Source organism: Crotalus tigris, unplaced genomic scaffold (assembly GCF_016545835.1).
Source record: "Crotalus tigris isolate CLP2741 ecotype Arizona unplaced genomic scaffold, ASM1654583v1 scf7180000018825.4774228, whole genome shotgun sequence".
In the NCBI taxonomy this organism is placed as follows: domain Eukaryota; kingdom Metazoa; phylum Chordata; class Lepidosauria; order Squamata; family Viperidae; genus Crotalus; species Crotalus tigris.
In genome coordinates, this window is record NW_024097215.1 from 199,122 (window position 1) to 214,090 (window position 14,969).

The 14,969-nt window shown below is 46.6% G+C and overlaps 1 protein-coding gene across 1 annotated transcript in view; it reads right to left on the reverse strand.

Annotated features, from left to right (window-relative positions):
* The window catches only part of CHRD (chordin), a 55,967-nt gene that overhangs the window by 20,919 nt on the left and 20,079 nt on the right, over nt 1-14,969 (reverse strand). Inside the window, exons 6-14 of the mRNA XM_039356514.1 lie at nt 12,708-12,804; nt 11,486-11,627; nt 9,629-9,769; nt 8,374-8,456; nt 8,130-8,277; nt 6,961-7,067; nt 4,557-4,673; nt 4,205-4,361; nt 2,057-2,301 (exon numbers count right to left, since the gene is read on the reverse strand). Of these exons, the coding sequence (XP_039212448.1) occupies nt 2,057-2,301; nt 4,205-4,361; nt 4,557-4,673; nt 6,961-7,067; nt 8,130-8,277; nt 8,374-8,456; nt 9,629-9,769; nt 11,486-11,627; nt 12,708-12,804 (1,237 nt within the window). The remainder of the gene's footprint in view (nt 1-2,056; nt 2,302-4,204; nt 4,362-4,556; nt 4,674-6,960; nt 7,068-8,129; nt 8,278-8,373; nt 8,457-9,628; nt 9,770-11,485; nt 11,628-12,707; nt 12,805-14,969) is intronic.

Genomic DNA, 14,969 nt, shown 5'->3' on the forward strand with positions numbered 1-14,969 from the left:
CCATCTTCTGGAGTCCATTTAAGCTAACGCCTCCTGCTTCAGTGACTCCATCCAGCCACCTCATTCTCTGTCGTCCCCTTCTTCTCTTGCCCTCAATCTTTCCCAGCATTAGGCCCTTCTCCAATGAGTCCTTCCTTCTCATTAGGTGGCCAAAGTATTTGAGTTTCAACTTCAGGATCTGGCCTTCTAAAGAGCAATTGGGGTTGATCTCTCCTAGGACTGACCGGTTTGATCGCCTTGCACTCCAGGGGACTCGCAGGAGTCTTTTCCAGCACCACAGTTCAAAGGCCTCCATTCTTTGGCGCTCAGCCTTTCTTATGGTCCAACTTTCACAGCCATACATTGCAACTGGGAAAACCATGGCCTGACTATATGCACTTTTGTTGGCAGGGTGATGTCTTTGCTTTTTAGTATGCTGTCTAGATTTGCCATAGCTTTCATCCCCAGGAGCAAGCGTCTTTTAATTTCTTGGCTGCAGTCCCCATCTGCGGTGATCTTGGAGCCCAGGAAGATAAAATCTGTCACTACCTCCATTTCTTCCCCATCTATTTGCTAGGAATTGAGAGGGCTGGATGCCATGATCTTGGTTTTCTTAATGTTGAGTTTCAAGCCAACTTTTGCACTCTCCTTCTTCACCCACATCAAGAGGCTCTTTAGTTCCTCTTCACTTTCTGCCATTAGAGTGGTATCATCTGCATATCTTAGGCTGTTGATATTTCTCCCTTAGGCTGTTGATATGGCTCCTATTTATGATGGCTGCCGTGTCCCCAGATCACGCGATCCCCTTTTGCGACCTCCTGACGAGCAAAATTCACTGAGGAAGCCAACTCCACTTAACAACGGTGTTGCTAATTGAACAGCTGTGGGGACTGACTTCACCACTGTGAGCAAGAAAGGTCGTAAAATGGGGCAAAACTCACTTAACAAATGTCTCACTTAACAACCAAAAATTTGGGCTCATATGTGGTCTACTTGTACGAATGGTGACTCTTCCATAACTGATTATTCCAGCTACGTGCTTGCAATAGTTCTCTGCGTGGGCTTGTATGTGTGCATTAGGCATGAAATTGTCTGCTCTCGGTTTAATGGTCTGCCAGCTTAAGTTTTTCAGAGAGTTCCTTCTTGGTAAGTAGCCCAAGGAAAGAATGGGTGATGCCAGAATGGAACCTATGGTCAATTTTCTTGAGTTTGTTTCATTTTCCTGCATTTTTTCTGCCAGAGGTTCACTGAATACCCACCCTGGGAATTGCCCCAGGGCAGATGGAAAGTCTTTGCATTTTACTGCCGAGTGGTAACATCACATGTCACACAACAGGGAGGATCCCACAACTAGCAAAGACTCACAAGGAATTTTTCCTATTATGCACTTGCTCGCTCTCAGCCCAACCTGCCTCACAAAGTTGTTGCTATGGGGGAAGTAGGAGGAGGAAGGAGGATTACTAGACATGTTGGGTTATTTATAATAATGATAGAGGTGGGTGATAGATGGATGGGTGGATGGGCGGGCAGACAGACAGAGACAGCAATAGGTAGGTAGATAGAGAGGGGGATGGATGGATGGATGGATGGACAGATAGACAGACAGACATAGAGGTAGGTAGGTAGATAAGTAGATAGAAGATAGATAGATAGATAGATAGATAGATAGATAGATAGATAGATAGATAGATAGGCAGATTGATAGAGGTAGGTAGGTAGGTAGGTAGGTAGGTAGGTAGGTAGAGAGGGGGATGGATGGATGGATGGATAGATAGACAGATAGACATAGACAGAAGTAGGTAGGTAAATAAGTAGATAGATGATAGATAGATAGATAGATAGATAGATAGATAGATAGATAGATAGACAAAGACAGAGGTAGGTAGATAGGTAGAGAGAGGGGATGGATAGAGGGGATGGATGGACAGATAGACAGACATAGACAGAGGAGGTAGGTAGGTACATAGATGAATGGATGGATGGATGGGTGGGTGGGTGGATAGATAAATGGATGGGTGGATGGATAGACAACATGACAAAGCATTTCCGGCCCAAAGGCTGCATCTTAGCCCCTTACCTCCGTGCCATAGAAACTCCTCAACAGTCTCCTGTGTTCTGGGCGGCTGGTCTCGTGAATCTCTCCCAGTTCAGCAAAACCGTGCAAGTGCGCAGTCACGGTGCCATCGTCTACCCTGCCCAGGCCAGCCACCACAATTTCATAGTGCAGATGGCAGTGATCGTCCAAGGACACCCAGGCGTGGCCAGCAGAGCCTGTGTGCACCGGAGGGGACACAAATTGCCCAGCCAGAGGGATAGGAAGTTCTACAGGACAAAAGACACAAGTCGCCTATTCAAGAATGTCGCCGGTTTATGGTCTCTTAACAAGGAAAGGCACCCAATGCTTTGGCTCCCACCTCCCACAATCCTTGACCACTTGCCATACTGCCCAGGCCTTACTGTAGCACATCGGAAGCTCTTTAACCCAGCATTTTTCAAACCTGGCCACTTTAAGAAGTCTGGTCTTCAACTCCCGTACACCAGGCTGAGGAATTCTGGGAATTGAAGTCCGTGCATCTTAAAGTTGCCAAGTTTGAAAAACACTGCTCTGTCTTAACTGGCCCTGGATTTCTTTTGAGAATCAGAGCTAGGGCTACATAATATAGCAATTTCCTTTAGCAACACCTAATATTAGGTATTCAGAGCAGAGGGGAATACAGGGAAATTGCCTGACCGTGGTCTATTTTTCAACTCCTGCTTGAAAATTCAACTTAGGTTTTAGCACTAAACTGCATTTTCAAAACCTGACGATTGAAGGGTTCTCTTGATCCCCTTATTCAAATACTACAGGTAGTCCTCATCTTATGACCATTCTTCTAGTGACTATTTGAAATTGCAACACCACTGAAGACAAGGGACCGGTTCTCATACTTAGGACCACTGCGGTATCCCCATGGCCATTGGTCATGTGACCCAATTTCGGGCCCTCGGCAACCGGCATGAATTTACGACGTGATCAGCAATTTGCAACTTTCCCAGCCAACCCGCTTCTGACCAGCAAAGTCATTGGGGGCAGTGAGATTTGCTTAACGACTGCATGATTCACTTAAGAACTGCAGCGGTTCGCTTAACAATCGTGGCAAAAAAGGTCATAAATTTGGGCACAATTTAGAGGACTGGAGGCTATAACATATAAGGAACGGTTGCTGGAATTGGGTATGTCTAGCTTAGTGAAGAGAAGGACAAGTGGGGGACATGATAGCAGAGTTCCAGTATCTCAGGGGCCGCCTCAAAGAAGAGGGAGTCAAGCTATTCTCCAACGCGCCTGAAGGAAGGACAAGAAGCAACAGGTGGAAACTCATCAAGGCGAGAAGCAACCTAGAACTAAGGAGAAACTTCCTGACAGTCAGAACAATTAACCAGTGGAACCACCTGCCTCCAGAAGCGGTGAATGCTCCAACACTGGACATTTTTAAGAAGAGACTGGACAGCCATTTGTCTGAAATAGTATAGGGTTTCCTGCCTAAGCAGGGGGTTGGACTAGATGACCTCCAAGGTCCCTTCCAACTTTATTATTATTATAACTCACTTAACCACTGCTTTGCTTAGCAACAGAAATCCTGGTCCCATTTGTGGTCGTTAAGTCGAGGACTACCTATAGCTAAGTTTCACACTGTGCAGGATTTTTAAGGGTGGCAATGACTTCCTCATTTCTATCACAGTGTCTCTCAAATTGGGAGCTTTAAGAGGGGTGGATATCAACTCCCATGCTGGCTGGAGCATTCTGGGAGTTGAAGTCCACCCACCTTGACATTGGCATGTTTAAGGAAGACTGATCTACCATCTTGATATCTGTCTTTGCACTCGGATACTTATGGCTGGCTGAGGAAATCTGGGAGTTGAAGTCCATAAGTCTTAAAAGTTGCCAAATCTGGTGGACTTCAACTCCAGAATTCCTCAGCCAGTATGGCTGGTTGAGGGATTCTGAGAATTCTGGGAGTTGAAGTCCATAAGTCTTAAAGTTGCCAAATCTGGTGGACTTCAACTCCCAGAATTCCTCAGCCAATATGGCTGGCTTTCTGGGAATTCTGGGAGTTGAAGTCCAAAAGTCTTAAAGTTGCCCTCCTCAAGCTAGAACAAAAACTTTACTCACACCAACCGCAGGTGATTGTCCTGTTATCTGCCTCAGATAACAGGACAATCTTTTATACACTCTTCATACGAGTACCTTGATAACGGGCCCAGAGTCCGCTGTAGAGCATGGAGTTTATCTGCCCACGCAATTCTCCATCCTCAAAATCCTTGGTGGCGACATTGAAGAACAGCTCATTCTGCAGCAGCATGTGGGCATCGCGCCCGCTGGCTTGGGTCCAGGAGCCACTGGCCTGAAAATAACAAGGATGGTGGGGGGGGGGAATAAAAGGTGTAAGGCTTGGTCCTCTGTAAGTGTGAAACCAAGTGCATGCAAAGAGGAACAATGTATTTCACACATTTTGAACTCTCTGGTGCTCGCTGTACCCAATTGGCTACCGTCCCCCCCATCCCCTAGTCCTCCCCCTCTTCTGCCAGCCAACACTCACCATGCCATCCTTGTAGCTGTGGGTCATGTCATACAAAATGCTGCGTTTGTTTCTTCGGCGGGGTTTGGTCTCCAAGGTGACACCAATCACCTCGCTTCCTGTTCCGTCTACCTGGATCTAGACAGAAGATTGTCCAAAAGGAATGTTCAAAGCCACATTAACTGAATAACAGAATAAAAGAAAAACAGAATAACAACAGACTAATAGGGTGGGAAGGGACCTTGGAGGTCTTCTAGTCCACCCCCGCTGCTCAGGCAGGAGACCCTATACAATTTTGGACAAATGGCTGTCCAATCTCTTCTTTAAAACTTCCAGTGTTGGAGCATCCACAACCTCTGGAGGCAAGTCGTTCCACTGATTAATTATACTCACTGTCAGGAAATGACTAGGCGTGACATTCTCACAATATTCTAGTATTGGAGAGGCTGTCACAAAGAGGAGGGGGTCAATTTATTTACCAAAACACCTGTAGGCAGGACAAGAAGAAGTGTGTGGAAACTAAACAAGGAGAGAAGCAACCTGGAACTAAGGAGAAACTTCCTAACAGTGAGGATAATTAACCAGTGGAACAGCTTGCCTCCAGAAGTTGTGGATGCTTCATCCCTGGAGGTTTTTAAGAAGCGACTGGAAAGTCACTTGGCTGAAATGGTATATATAGGTCTCCTGCTTGAGCAGGGGGTTGGACTAGAAGACTTCCAAGGTCCCTTCCAATTCTGTTACTCTTTGCAATGGCCCGCCTTTTGGAAGGCGTGAAAAGGCTGAATTTAGCAGAAAATTTTGATTCTGTTCCCCTGCCCTGATTATCACATCAATTTTATTTTATTATTTTATTTGAGTGGTTTAGTTTAGTAGTTGAATACAGTAGTGGAGGCTGGACTAGAAGACCTCCAAGGTCCCTTCCAGCTCTATTCTGATTCGGAGATTGGACAGCCACTTGTCTGAAATGGTATAGGGTTTCCTGCTTGAGCAGGGGGCTGGACTAGAAGATCTCCAAGATCCCTTCCAACTCTGTTAGTCTGTTATCTGTTATCAAGAAATTCCTCCTTAGTTCTAGATTGCTTCTCTCCTTGACGAGTTTCCCTCCACTGCTTCACTGACCTTGATATTTCTCAAGTGTTAATGTGCTTTTCCCCATCCGTTCACAAGGAACCGCAGACTTGCCAATGTTGACAGCAGCTTTTTTTCCCTACTGTGTCCCCATGACAATGTCCCCAATCCTCCTAATGGAGGACAGAGAGTCCTTGACTTGCAACAGTTCCAGTGGTGGAATTCAGCCGGTTTGCACCAGTTCGGGAGAACAGGTAGCTAAATTTTGCTGCATTCAGAGAACCAGCTGGCTTCCAGAAGTCCAGTCTAGGTCTGGGAGGCCTGCAGGATGCCCCCCAGGCCTAGAATGGGCCGCTGGAAGTGCATGGATGCCACTTCCAGAAGTCCGTTCTAGGCCTCGGAGGCCTGGAGGAGTCCTCCCAGGCCTAGAATGGCCCAACAGATGCATGGATGCCACTTCCAGAAGTCCGTTCTAGGCCTCGGAAGCCTGGAGGAGGCCTCGCAGGCCTAGAATGGCCCGCTGGAAGTGCATGGATGCCACTTCCGGAAGTCCGTTCTAGGCCTCGGAGGCCTGGAGGCCTCCCAGGCCTAGAATGGCCCAAAAGATGCATGGATGCCACTTCCAGAAGTCCGTTCTAGGCCTCGGAAGCCTGGAGGCCTCGCAGGCCTAGAATGGCCCAACTGAAGTGTGTGATGCCATTTCCAGAAGTCCGTTCTAGGCCTCGGAGGCCCAGGCCTGCATCGAATAAGAGAACCAGTTGTTCAGGTATTTGAATTCCACCACTGAACAGTTCATTTAGTGACCACAGCAACGAAAACAGGATCCTGTGACCATTTTTCAACGCTTAGAACCGTTGCAGCATCCCCGAAGGCCAGAAGGTGATCAAAAGATGATCACGTGACCCCGGGACATAGCAACCATCGTAAATATGAACCAGTTGCCAAGCATCCAAATTTTGATCACGTGACCATGGGGATGCTGCAACGTCGTAAGTGTGGAAAATGGTCATAGGTGACTTTTTTTAATGCCGTTGTAACGTCAAAGTCACTAAATGAATGGTTGTAAGTTGGGGACTGTATTCAGTAGCAACATCAGGAAGGGGTCTAGAGCAGGGGTGTCAAACTCGCAACATCACGTGACGTGTTGTGACGTATTGCAACTTTTTTTTCATTGCCAGCAATGGGGTGGGCGTGGTTTCGCATGACGCATCCGGCCCGTGGGCCGGCAGTTTGACACCCCTGCTCTAGAGACCCCAGGTGCTTAGGAGCGGTACACAATTGTGGGGCTTGAATTGTGCTCTCCTGCTACCGTCGCATGTGCAAACGATCCGGGGCGCCAGCAAAAGTTCCTTCCTACCTGATACTCCCATGTCCCATTTTCATGTAGCACAACCTTGGCAGAGCCCACTGCCCCTGTGTGGGTGGGTATCAACGCATTTGCTCCACAAAGCACACTCTGTATGGCTGGAAGAGAGAGGGGGGGGCGAGAGAGAGAGAGAAGGAAGGGGAAGTGATGCCTTTTGGATGACAACGTAGTGAGGTGAGCATGCTGACTGGGGAATTCTGGGAGTTGAAGTCCACCTATCTTACAGTTTGAAAACAACTGCAAGTTCTTTTTTGACTCATGACCACAACTTGAATCCAAAATTTCTGTTGCTAAGCGAGACAGTTGTGAAGTGACGTTTGCCCTATGTTATGACCTTTCTTGCCACAGTTGTGAAGTGAATCACTGCAATTCTTAAGTTAGTCAAATGGTGGTTAAGTGAATCTGGCTTCCCTCTGAGTGTTGGAAGAAGCTCGCAAAAGAGGATCACATGATGCTGCAACTGTCATAAGTATGAGCCAGTGGCCAAGCATCTGAATTTTGATCCCGTGACCACGGGGATGCCGCAATGATTGTAAGTGTGAAAAGCGGTCAAAAAGCCACTTTTTCCAGTGGCATTGTAACATTTGAACGGTCACTAAATGAATGTTTGTAAGTCCAGGGCTACTTGTACTTGATGTGCACAAAATTGCAAATCAATCTATATCTATACCTATACCTGTATCTATATCTATATATTCTTTTCTGGCTACATGAGTGGTTCTCAACCTGTGGGTCAGGACCCCATTTGGGGTCGAACGACCATTTCACGGGGGTCACCAAACAACACAGTCTGCCATTTTCCCCCCCTTTTCCTTAGCTGTGCTACTCCCTTTTATTCTATTGGCTTTTGAAAGCCAATAGAATAGACTCTCTTGAATAGAGTCTAATTCGATTGGCTTTCAAAAGCCAATAGGAATTGTCCAGGCTGTCTCTGCCCTGCTGAGCCCGCCAAAAGTCCCATTCTGCAAACGGTGCTGCACCAGTTGAGTAGTCCTCGATTTACGACCGGTTGAGTAGTCCTTGACTTAAGACCGGTTGGGGATTGCAGCATTAAAAAGGTTGAGAACCACTGGGCTACATCAATGCCAAAAGCTCATAAATCCTGCAAGGAGGAGAGTAGCCAGGATGAATAAGCCATGTGGAGCCCAAACCCCACTCACTGTCACAGCTTCTCCGGACCGTGATGTACCCAGCTAACTTGCGACGGACTCCACCTTCCACCTCTGCGGTCATTCTCAGCTGCCCCTGTGCCAGCCAGTGCATCTCCTGACTCCCCAATTCGACCAGCACCTCTGCAAAATCGGGGTCCTGGGAATGACAGCGAAAGCAGGCAAGCAAACGGCAGCAACTTCGTTAAGCGTTCCCCAAAGCCATTCGAAACGGGGTTTTAAAATGTCGGCTTACCTGTAAGGTGACATTAGCCAGAACCCGCCTCAGAACGCTGTCCTGGTGTAAGATTTGCACTCTTAGAGGGATCCGATCCGATTCTGCAAGAAAGCGGAGAAACAATTCATGCCACGAGCAGTGGTTGCAAGGCATTTTTTTCAGTATGGTCTGAAAACTTTGAAGAGTTGCTAAATGGCTGCTCGTATGTTGAGGGCTGCTTGTAAAAGTGAGAAGAATCCATCTGCAACGGGCATCACAGAGCTGGTCTACGGCAATTATTCTTTTCTCCAGTCTTGTGTTGTTCACGTTCTATCTCGGGACTTACGCCTAGCCTTGGTTTTCTATAGACTGAGCAGTTAAAACATGGAATTGGTTCTTGTTGATATAGAGCAGTATCTGCCTTCATTTACCTTTATTTTTTCTTTCTAAGATTGCCTGCAAGTCATTAATGGGGCATTAAAGATAGTTTAATTCACATTTGGTCTTTTATCCATCTCCTTGTGATAGGGAACTCACACAAAATTCTGGTGGCAGCCCACTGTTATTGGATTGGACTGGTTCAGTCTTAGCTAATTGGATGAGAGAATAACAGGTTAACAGAGTTGGAAGGGACCTTGGAGGTCTTCTAGTCCAACCCCCTGCTCAGGCAGGAAACCCTAAAGCAGTGATGGCGAACCTTTAAGAGACCGAGTGCCCAAACTGCAGCCCAAAACCCACTTATGCATTGTCGGGGTCCGGGTGTGTGTGGCCCATTGGGTGTGTGTGGCCCATTGGGTGGGCGTGGCCCATTGGGTGGGCGTGGCTGTGGCGGTAACAGCAGACTGGATGGGACTAAAAAGTTCAACCAATCAATTCCAACTTTGCAAGATCTTTTTTTTTCCTGCGAGAAATTGAAATTGACTGATTGATTGAACCTTTTTTTTTTTGTACACAGCAGCGGAGGCCTAAAGTGAAAAGATTTTATAAAACCCAGCTGAAGGCCTAGGATTGGGGCGACGGCGCGCGTGCCCAGAGAGAGGGCTCTGAGTGCCGCCTCTGGCACCCGTGCCATAGGTTCGCCACCACTGCCCTAAAGCCATTTCAGACAAATGGCTGTCCAGTCTCTTCTTAAAAGCCTCCAGTGTTGGAGCACCCACAACTTTTGGAGGCAAAAGTCGTTTCACTGATTAATTTTTCTCAATGTTAGGAAATTTCTCCTTAGGTCTAGGTTGGTTCTGTCCCTGAAGAGAACTTTTTCAGTCATGGCTTGCTCCTTCTTTGTGGCCTTGCTCACTTTTTTCTGCCGACTCCAGAAAGCCCTTAGTAACCAGGACAAAATGCAGATTGTTCTCTGTGTCGCTCAGGGTGAGCATAGCGATGCCTCCCATGTTAAGGTGAGTCGGGTCCACGGACGTCAAGATGGCGCTGAAAGTCTCTGAAAGAACAGAAGAGAACAAGACCTTATTGGCGTGGGTGTCAATGGCAGGCTCAAATATCTGGAGGTGATTAGAAAGTGGGATTATAGAGACCATCATTTCTTGTTTTCTCTTTTTTTGAGGATTCAACGTGGGTCTATTTCCATGTTCTCAGACCTATAAGGTAGTTTGTGAGCCGAAATAAACTCGTGTCAGCCCTCAGGATCCAGGGGAGGAAAAAGACACCACAAGAAATTGTAGAATTCTATAATATTGACATAGTGTCAACGCTACAAACGAATTTGCTAAAGCCATTTCTACTTCGTTTTCAGTTGCCACAGAATTGGGAGGGGGGGATGTGTACTTTTAAGTTTAGACAAAACAATAAATTGTCCTGTGGGAACCAAGGTCATTGCTGCCTGAATTTTGGTGGCCTGAAACATCCGTTAGAAAGCCCGCCAAAGTAGTTAATTGGGGAATGTGATTTATGACATATTACTGGGGTGGGAAGTTCAACTTTGTAACATTGTAATCTTTGGGAGGGAACTTCAGTCTTGGTTTCACTTTTGATCATGCAGCCAAATAAATATGTTCTTTAAGGAAACTCTTGCCTTGAAGTTCTGTTTTTACTGGTCTCATCTATCGGAACCATGACACATAGCCTATAATATTAAAATTTTAAAACCTAGCAGCATTTCCTTTTCTATCTCTCTTATACTAAAGACAAGGAAGCCAAAGCAATCTTGAGTTTCTTTCTCACATTTGTCTCTTTTCCTAACAGTTGCTCCTTACTTTTTCACAGCCTTCTCTGTAAACCTTTACATCAGGGGTAGCCAACTTTGGCAATAGTAAGACTTGTGGACTTCATTTGCCACAATTCCCCAGCATGGCTGGCTGAGGAATTCTGGGAGTTGAAGTCCATAAGTCTTACAAAATTGCTGAGATTAGATACCCCTAGTCTACATCTGGCAAACTTGCAACCAAATCAAATCTATATCCTAAATTTCAACATTCAAACATGACCTTCACCATTCTGGGACCCATTGTGTGTCTTGAACCACAAGTCCCAAGATACTTAGCAGCCAGATCCCAACCCCTGGAATTTCTGGGAGTTATAGTTTAACACCTGGAAGAAAAGAAAAGCCACGAAGCCAGAGGAGGTCAAGTCCAACCCTGTCAAGGTAATAATTTAACAGCTAAACAGCTTATGTAATGATATAAGAAAATGTAATGAAATGCAATGTAATGTAAGGTGGATGATGCAATGATAGGAATGACTCAGCAGGGTTTATGTCTCTTTAAGAACAAGCAGGGTCTGTATCCCTTTAAGAGCCTGAGTATAAAAGGGAAGGCTTTGCTGAAGTGTCTCTCTCTTTCTCTCTCTTGTCCGTTTCCTGCTGTAACTGCTGGAGTTGTTGGAGTTTGCTATATTACCACGTGGATGTATATTGTTCCTGGTGTATGATATTGTAGATAGTGTAATATAAATCACCATTTAATACAAACTACTGTTTACTGTACTTACTCCTGGCTTATCTCAGCGCAATACAACTGTACATGCTCTGACAAACTCTTATTTAGATTGGTCCAAGCAGCTTGAGATAATATTCTATTTTAAGGATGCCTTATCTTTTGAACCAGATTTGTGGACTCTTTGTGTGACTTGGAAGGTTAAAAACTTCACAGTCTTGAAAAAGCTCCCCGAGATAACCCTGGCTACTTAAACCACAGATTACCTGCAAAGAGAGCCCGATGCTTGACAATCTGGCCTTGAACCTGCCCTGCAGGATGAGTCTGGGTGATCAGGGTGATGCGCATTTGATCCACCTTCAACATTCGGATCGAGGCCTTTTGCAAATTCCGCCACATGCCACAGATCTAGAAAAGACGAGGATTGAGGAGAAAGTGTGGAATGAAACCCGGGACCCCCAAACCAATAATCAAGGCTCACTGTATTGCACTGTAATGCACTGCAATGTGCAGTGGAGGGATTCCCTTCGGGAAAAAATGGGAGAGACTCCTATAGACCAGGGCTTTTCAACCAGTGGTATGGGTACCACCTGTGGTACATTGGCACCTGGCAGGTGGTACGCGACCATCCTATAAAAGTGGTAGTGGGGAAGGGGAATGAGCTGAACTGGTGGCAGCACCGCACAAGCCTGAGCGAGAGATGGCTGGAGCTGCAGGGCTGTCAGGGCTCAGCGGAAGCGCCAGGATCAGTGCCGCTTTCCAGCTGATCAGTGCTTCGGGGCTGTCAGGGCTCAGCAGAAATGCCAGGATCAGCACCAGTCTCCAGCTGGAGCTCAGTGCTGATCCTGGTGCTTCTGCTGAGCCCTGAAGAAGCACTGATCAGCTGGAATGTTGCAGCATCTCCAGGGTCTTGTGATTTACATTCAGATGCTTGGCAACTGATTCATATTTATGATGGTCACAGTGTCCCAGGGTCATGTGAAGTGACCAAAACCTGCTGCAACCACCCAGCAGACGGGGGTGGGGGGATAAAAACCAAACACACCCCCACCCCACCTCCATTGCCAGTCTTCAACAGAAATCCTCACAACAATGAAAACCTCGGACAGGAGGAAGAGCATCGCCGGGTGGGCAGGCAGGTGTCTTGCTCAGCTTGGGGGGCACTTTTTTCAGTGCCATTGTAACTTCGAACAGTCACTAAGCGAACTGTTGTAAGTCAAGGACTACCTGTACTTTATCACTTTTTTCCTTTTTTTTTTTTTGGTCATCAGGTTTTTGACACCTTGCTAGGCGACTGGTGGTACTCGGATGTTGCCATATCCTAGAAGTGGTATAATGGGTGAAAAGGTTGAAAAGCCCTGCTATAGACAAAAGGAGGCTGCCGCGTGTCTCACATTGTATAGGATCCCCTACCTGAGCAGGGGGTCAGACTAGAAGACCTCCAAGGTGCCTTCCAGCTCTATTCTGAATTGATTGTAGTCAACTTACCATACCATCTTGGAAGACGGTGCCCTGTTGTACAGGATGTTCAAAAAGGACAGTCCCATCTGGCTCCGAGAAACGGACACGGATTGGCTGGCTCAGCCTAGACAAGGGGAGGATGCGAACAGAATTTAGCACTTCAAAAACAGGAATATTCATATATATATATTTTTGAGTTTCCTGAAACAGTACCTATACCAGTGGTTTTCCACCTGTGGGTCGGGACCCCATTTGGAGTCGAACGACCATTTCACAGGGGTCGCCAAACAACGCAGTCCGCCATTTTTTCCCCCCTTTTCCTTAGCTGTGCTACTCCCTTTTATTCTATTGGCTTTTGAAAGCCAATAGAATAGACTCTCTTGAATAGAGTCTAATTCTATTGGCTTTCAAAAGCCAATAGGAATTGTCCAGGCTGTCTCTGCCCTGCTGAGCCCACCAAAAGTCCCATTCTGCAAACGGTGCTGCACCAGTTGAGTAGTCCTCGACTTACGACCGGTTGAGTAGTCCTTGACTTACGACCGGTTGGGGGTCGCGGCATTAAAAAGGTTGAGAACCACTGACCTATATCATTTCAGACAAGTGGCTGTCCAGTCTTTTCTTAAAAAACCTCCAGTGATGAAGCACCTACAGCTTCCGGTGGCAAGCTGTTCCACTGGTTAATTGTTCTCCCTTTTAGGAAGTTTCTCCTTAATTCCAGACTTTCTCTCTTCGATTAGTTTCCATCCATTGTTTCTTGTCTTGCCTTCTGGTGCTTTGGAAAATAAGTTGACTCCCTCCTCTTTGTGGCAGCCCCTCAAATACTGGAATATTACTATCACATCCCCCCCCCCCCCAGTCCTTCTCATCTCTTGACTGGCCATACCCAGTTCCCATCTAACTTTAAAATAAAAGCATTTAAAAAAAAAAAAAAAAAAAGTCTGCACTTTCAGAGAGGCCAAATCGCTGCTAAAAAGTTAGGAGCAAATGCAGCTCTCCCCCCAAACCGTGTAAATCTTTACATAAATAAATAAAGGAAACAGGGCTTTGGGTAGCCAAAAACAATTCCTCTCCACGCTTCTGCCCCCCCCCCCAAATCCTCTCCAAAGGCAGAGGGCGCTTCTCGGCTTCTCCAAAGTTGAGAAGCTGTCATGTTTTGGCCTTGCCGGGAATCATAACAACCACAAACGCTGGCTGCTTTGGGGATCGGAGTGCACATGTGGAAATTAGTCATCACTTGGCTATGCAAAGGCGGGGGGGGGGGAAATCTGGGGTGGGTGGGTAGGGGAGACACGATGTGTCCCTGCACTACGGAGGCATGTGCAGTTCAGCTCATGCAGTGAGCTGAAGGCAGATTTTGTAATTGCGGGAGGGGAGGTTAATCAATCAACGTTGAGACCCCCTCCCCATCTGCTCCCCCAGCCATGCACGAGGCAGAGACAGATTAAACCCCCATGAAACCCCATTGGGAGAAAGAGCGAGTAAGCAGAGGCTGCAGGGCTGGGATGATAAAGCACCCAAACTGTTCATTGGACCATGACCCCTCTCCCCTCCCTCTCCCTCCCCCCCACGTTCCCCTCCCTCCTGGCTTTCCAATTTGTATTCAGTCATCCTCATCCTAACTGTAGGGGGGCGGGGGGGGGGGGGGAAGAAAGAGCTTTGGACCAGGGATGAATCTGCTGCAAAGCCAAGCTAGAATTCTCCAGCGCCTGGTTTGGAGAAACACAGCTGCTTATTAGAACGGAGTACCGAGTACAAGGATGAAGAAAGGGAGGTGTGGAGAGGACAGCAGCTGAAATTAAACCCAAGGAAGAGTTTTGCATTTATCTTATCGTGGGATAAGTTCATGTGTTCATGGCTAAGTTCATGGCTGGCTGGGGCATTCTGGGAGTCGAGGTCTTAAAAGTTGCCAAGGTCGGACATCCCATTGGTGGCTTCTCCCTGGCTGACGTTGTTCAAACCAGGGCTAGGTGGGCACTATTCCTCGTTCCTCATGCAGATCCCTACACTGACCCAGCAAGTTCAACTAAATTACCTTTAAAGTCCCTTCCAGCTCATAGGTTTTATGATTCTTCCGTTTTGTCTTGAACGTAATGGGTTTGATCTGGCCTCTTATTTATTTATTTATTTATTTATGAGACTTATATACCGCTTTAAGTGCAAGCACTCTCTAAGCGGTGTACACCAGTAAGCAATGTGTGTGTGTATGTGTGTGTATATATATATATATATATATATATATATATATATATATATATATATATATATATATATGAAATGAATAAAGCGCGT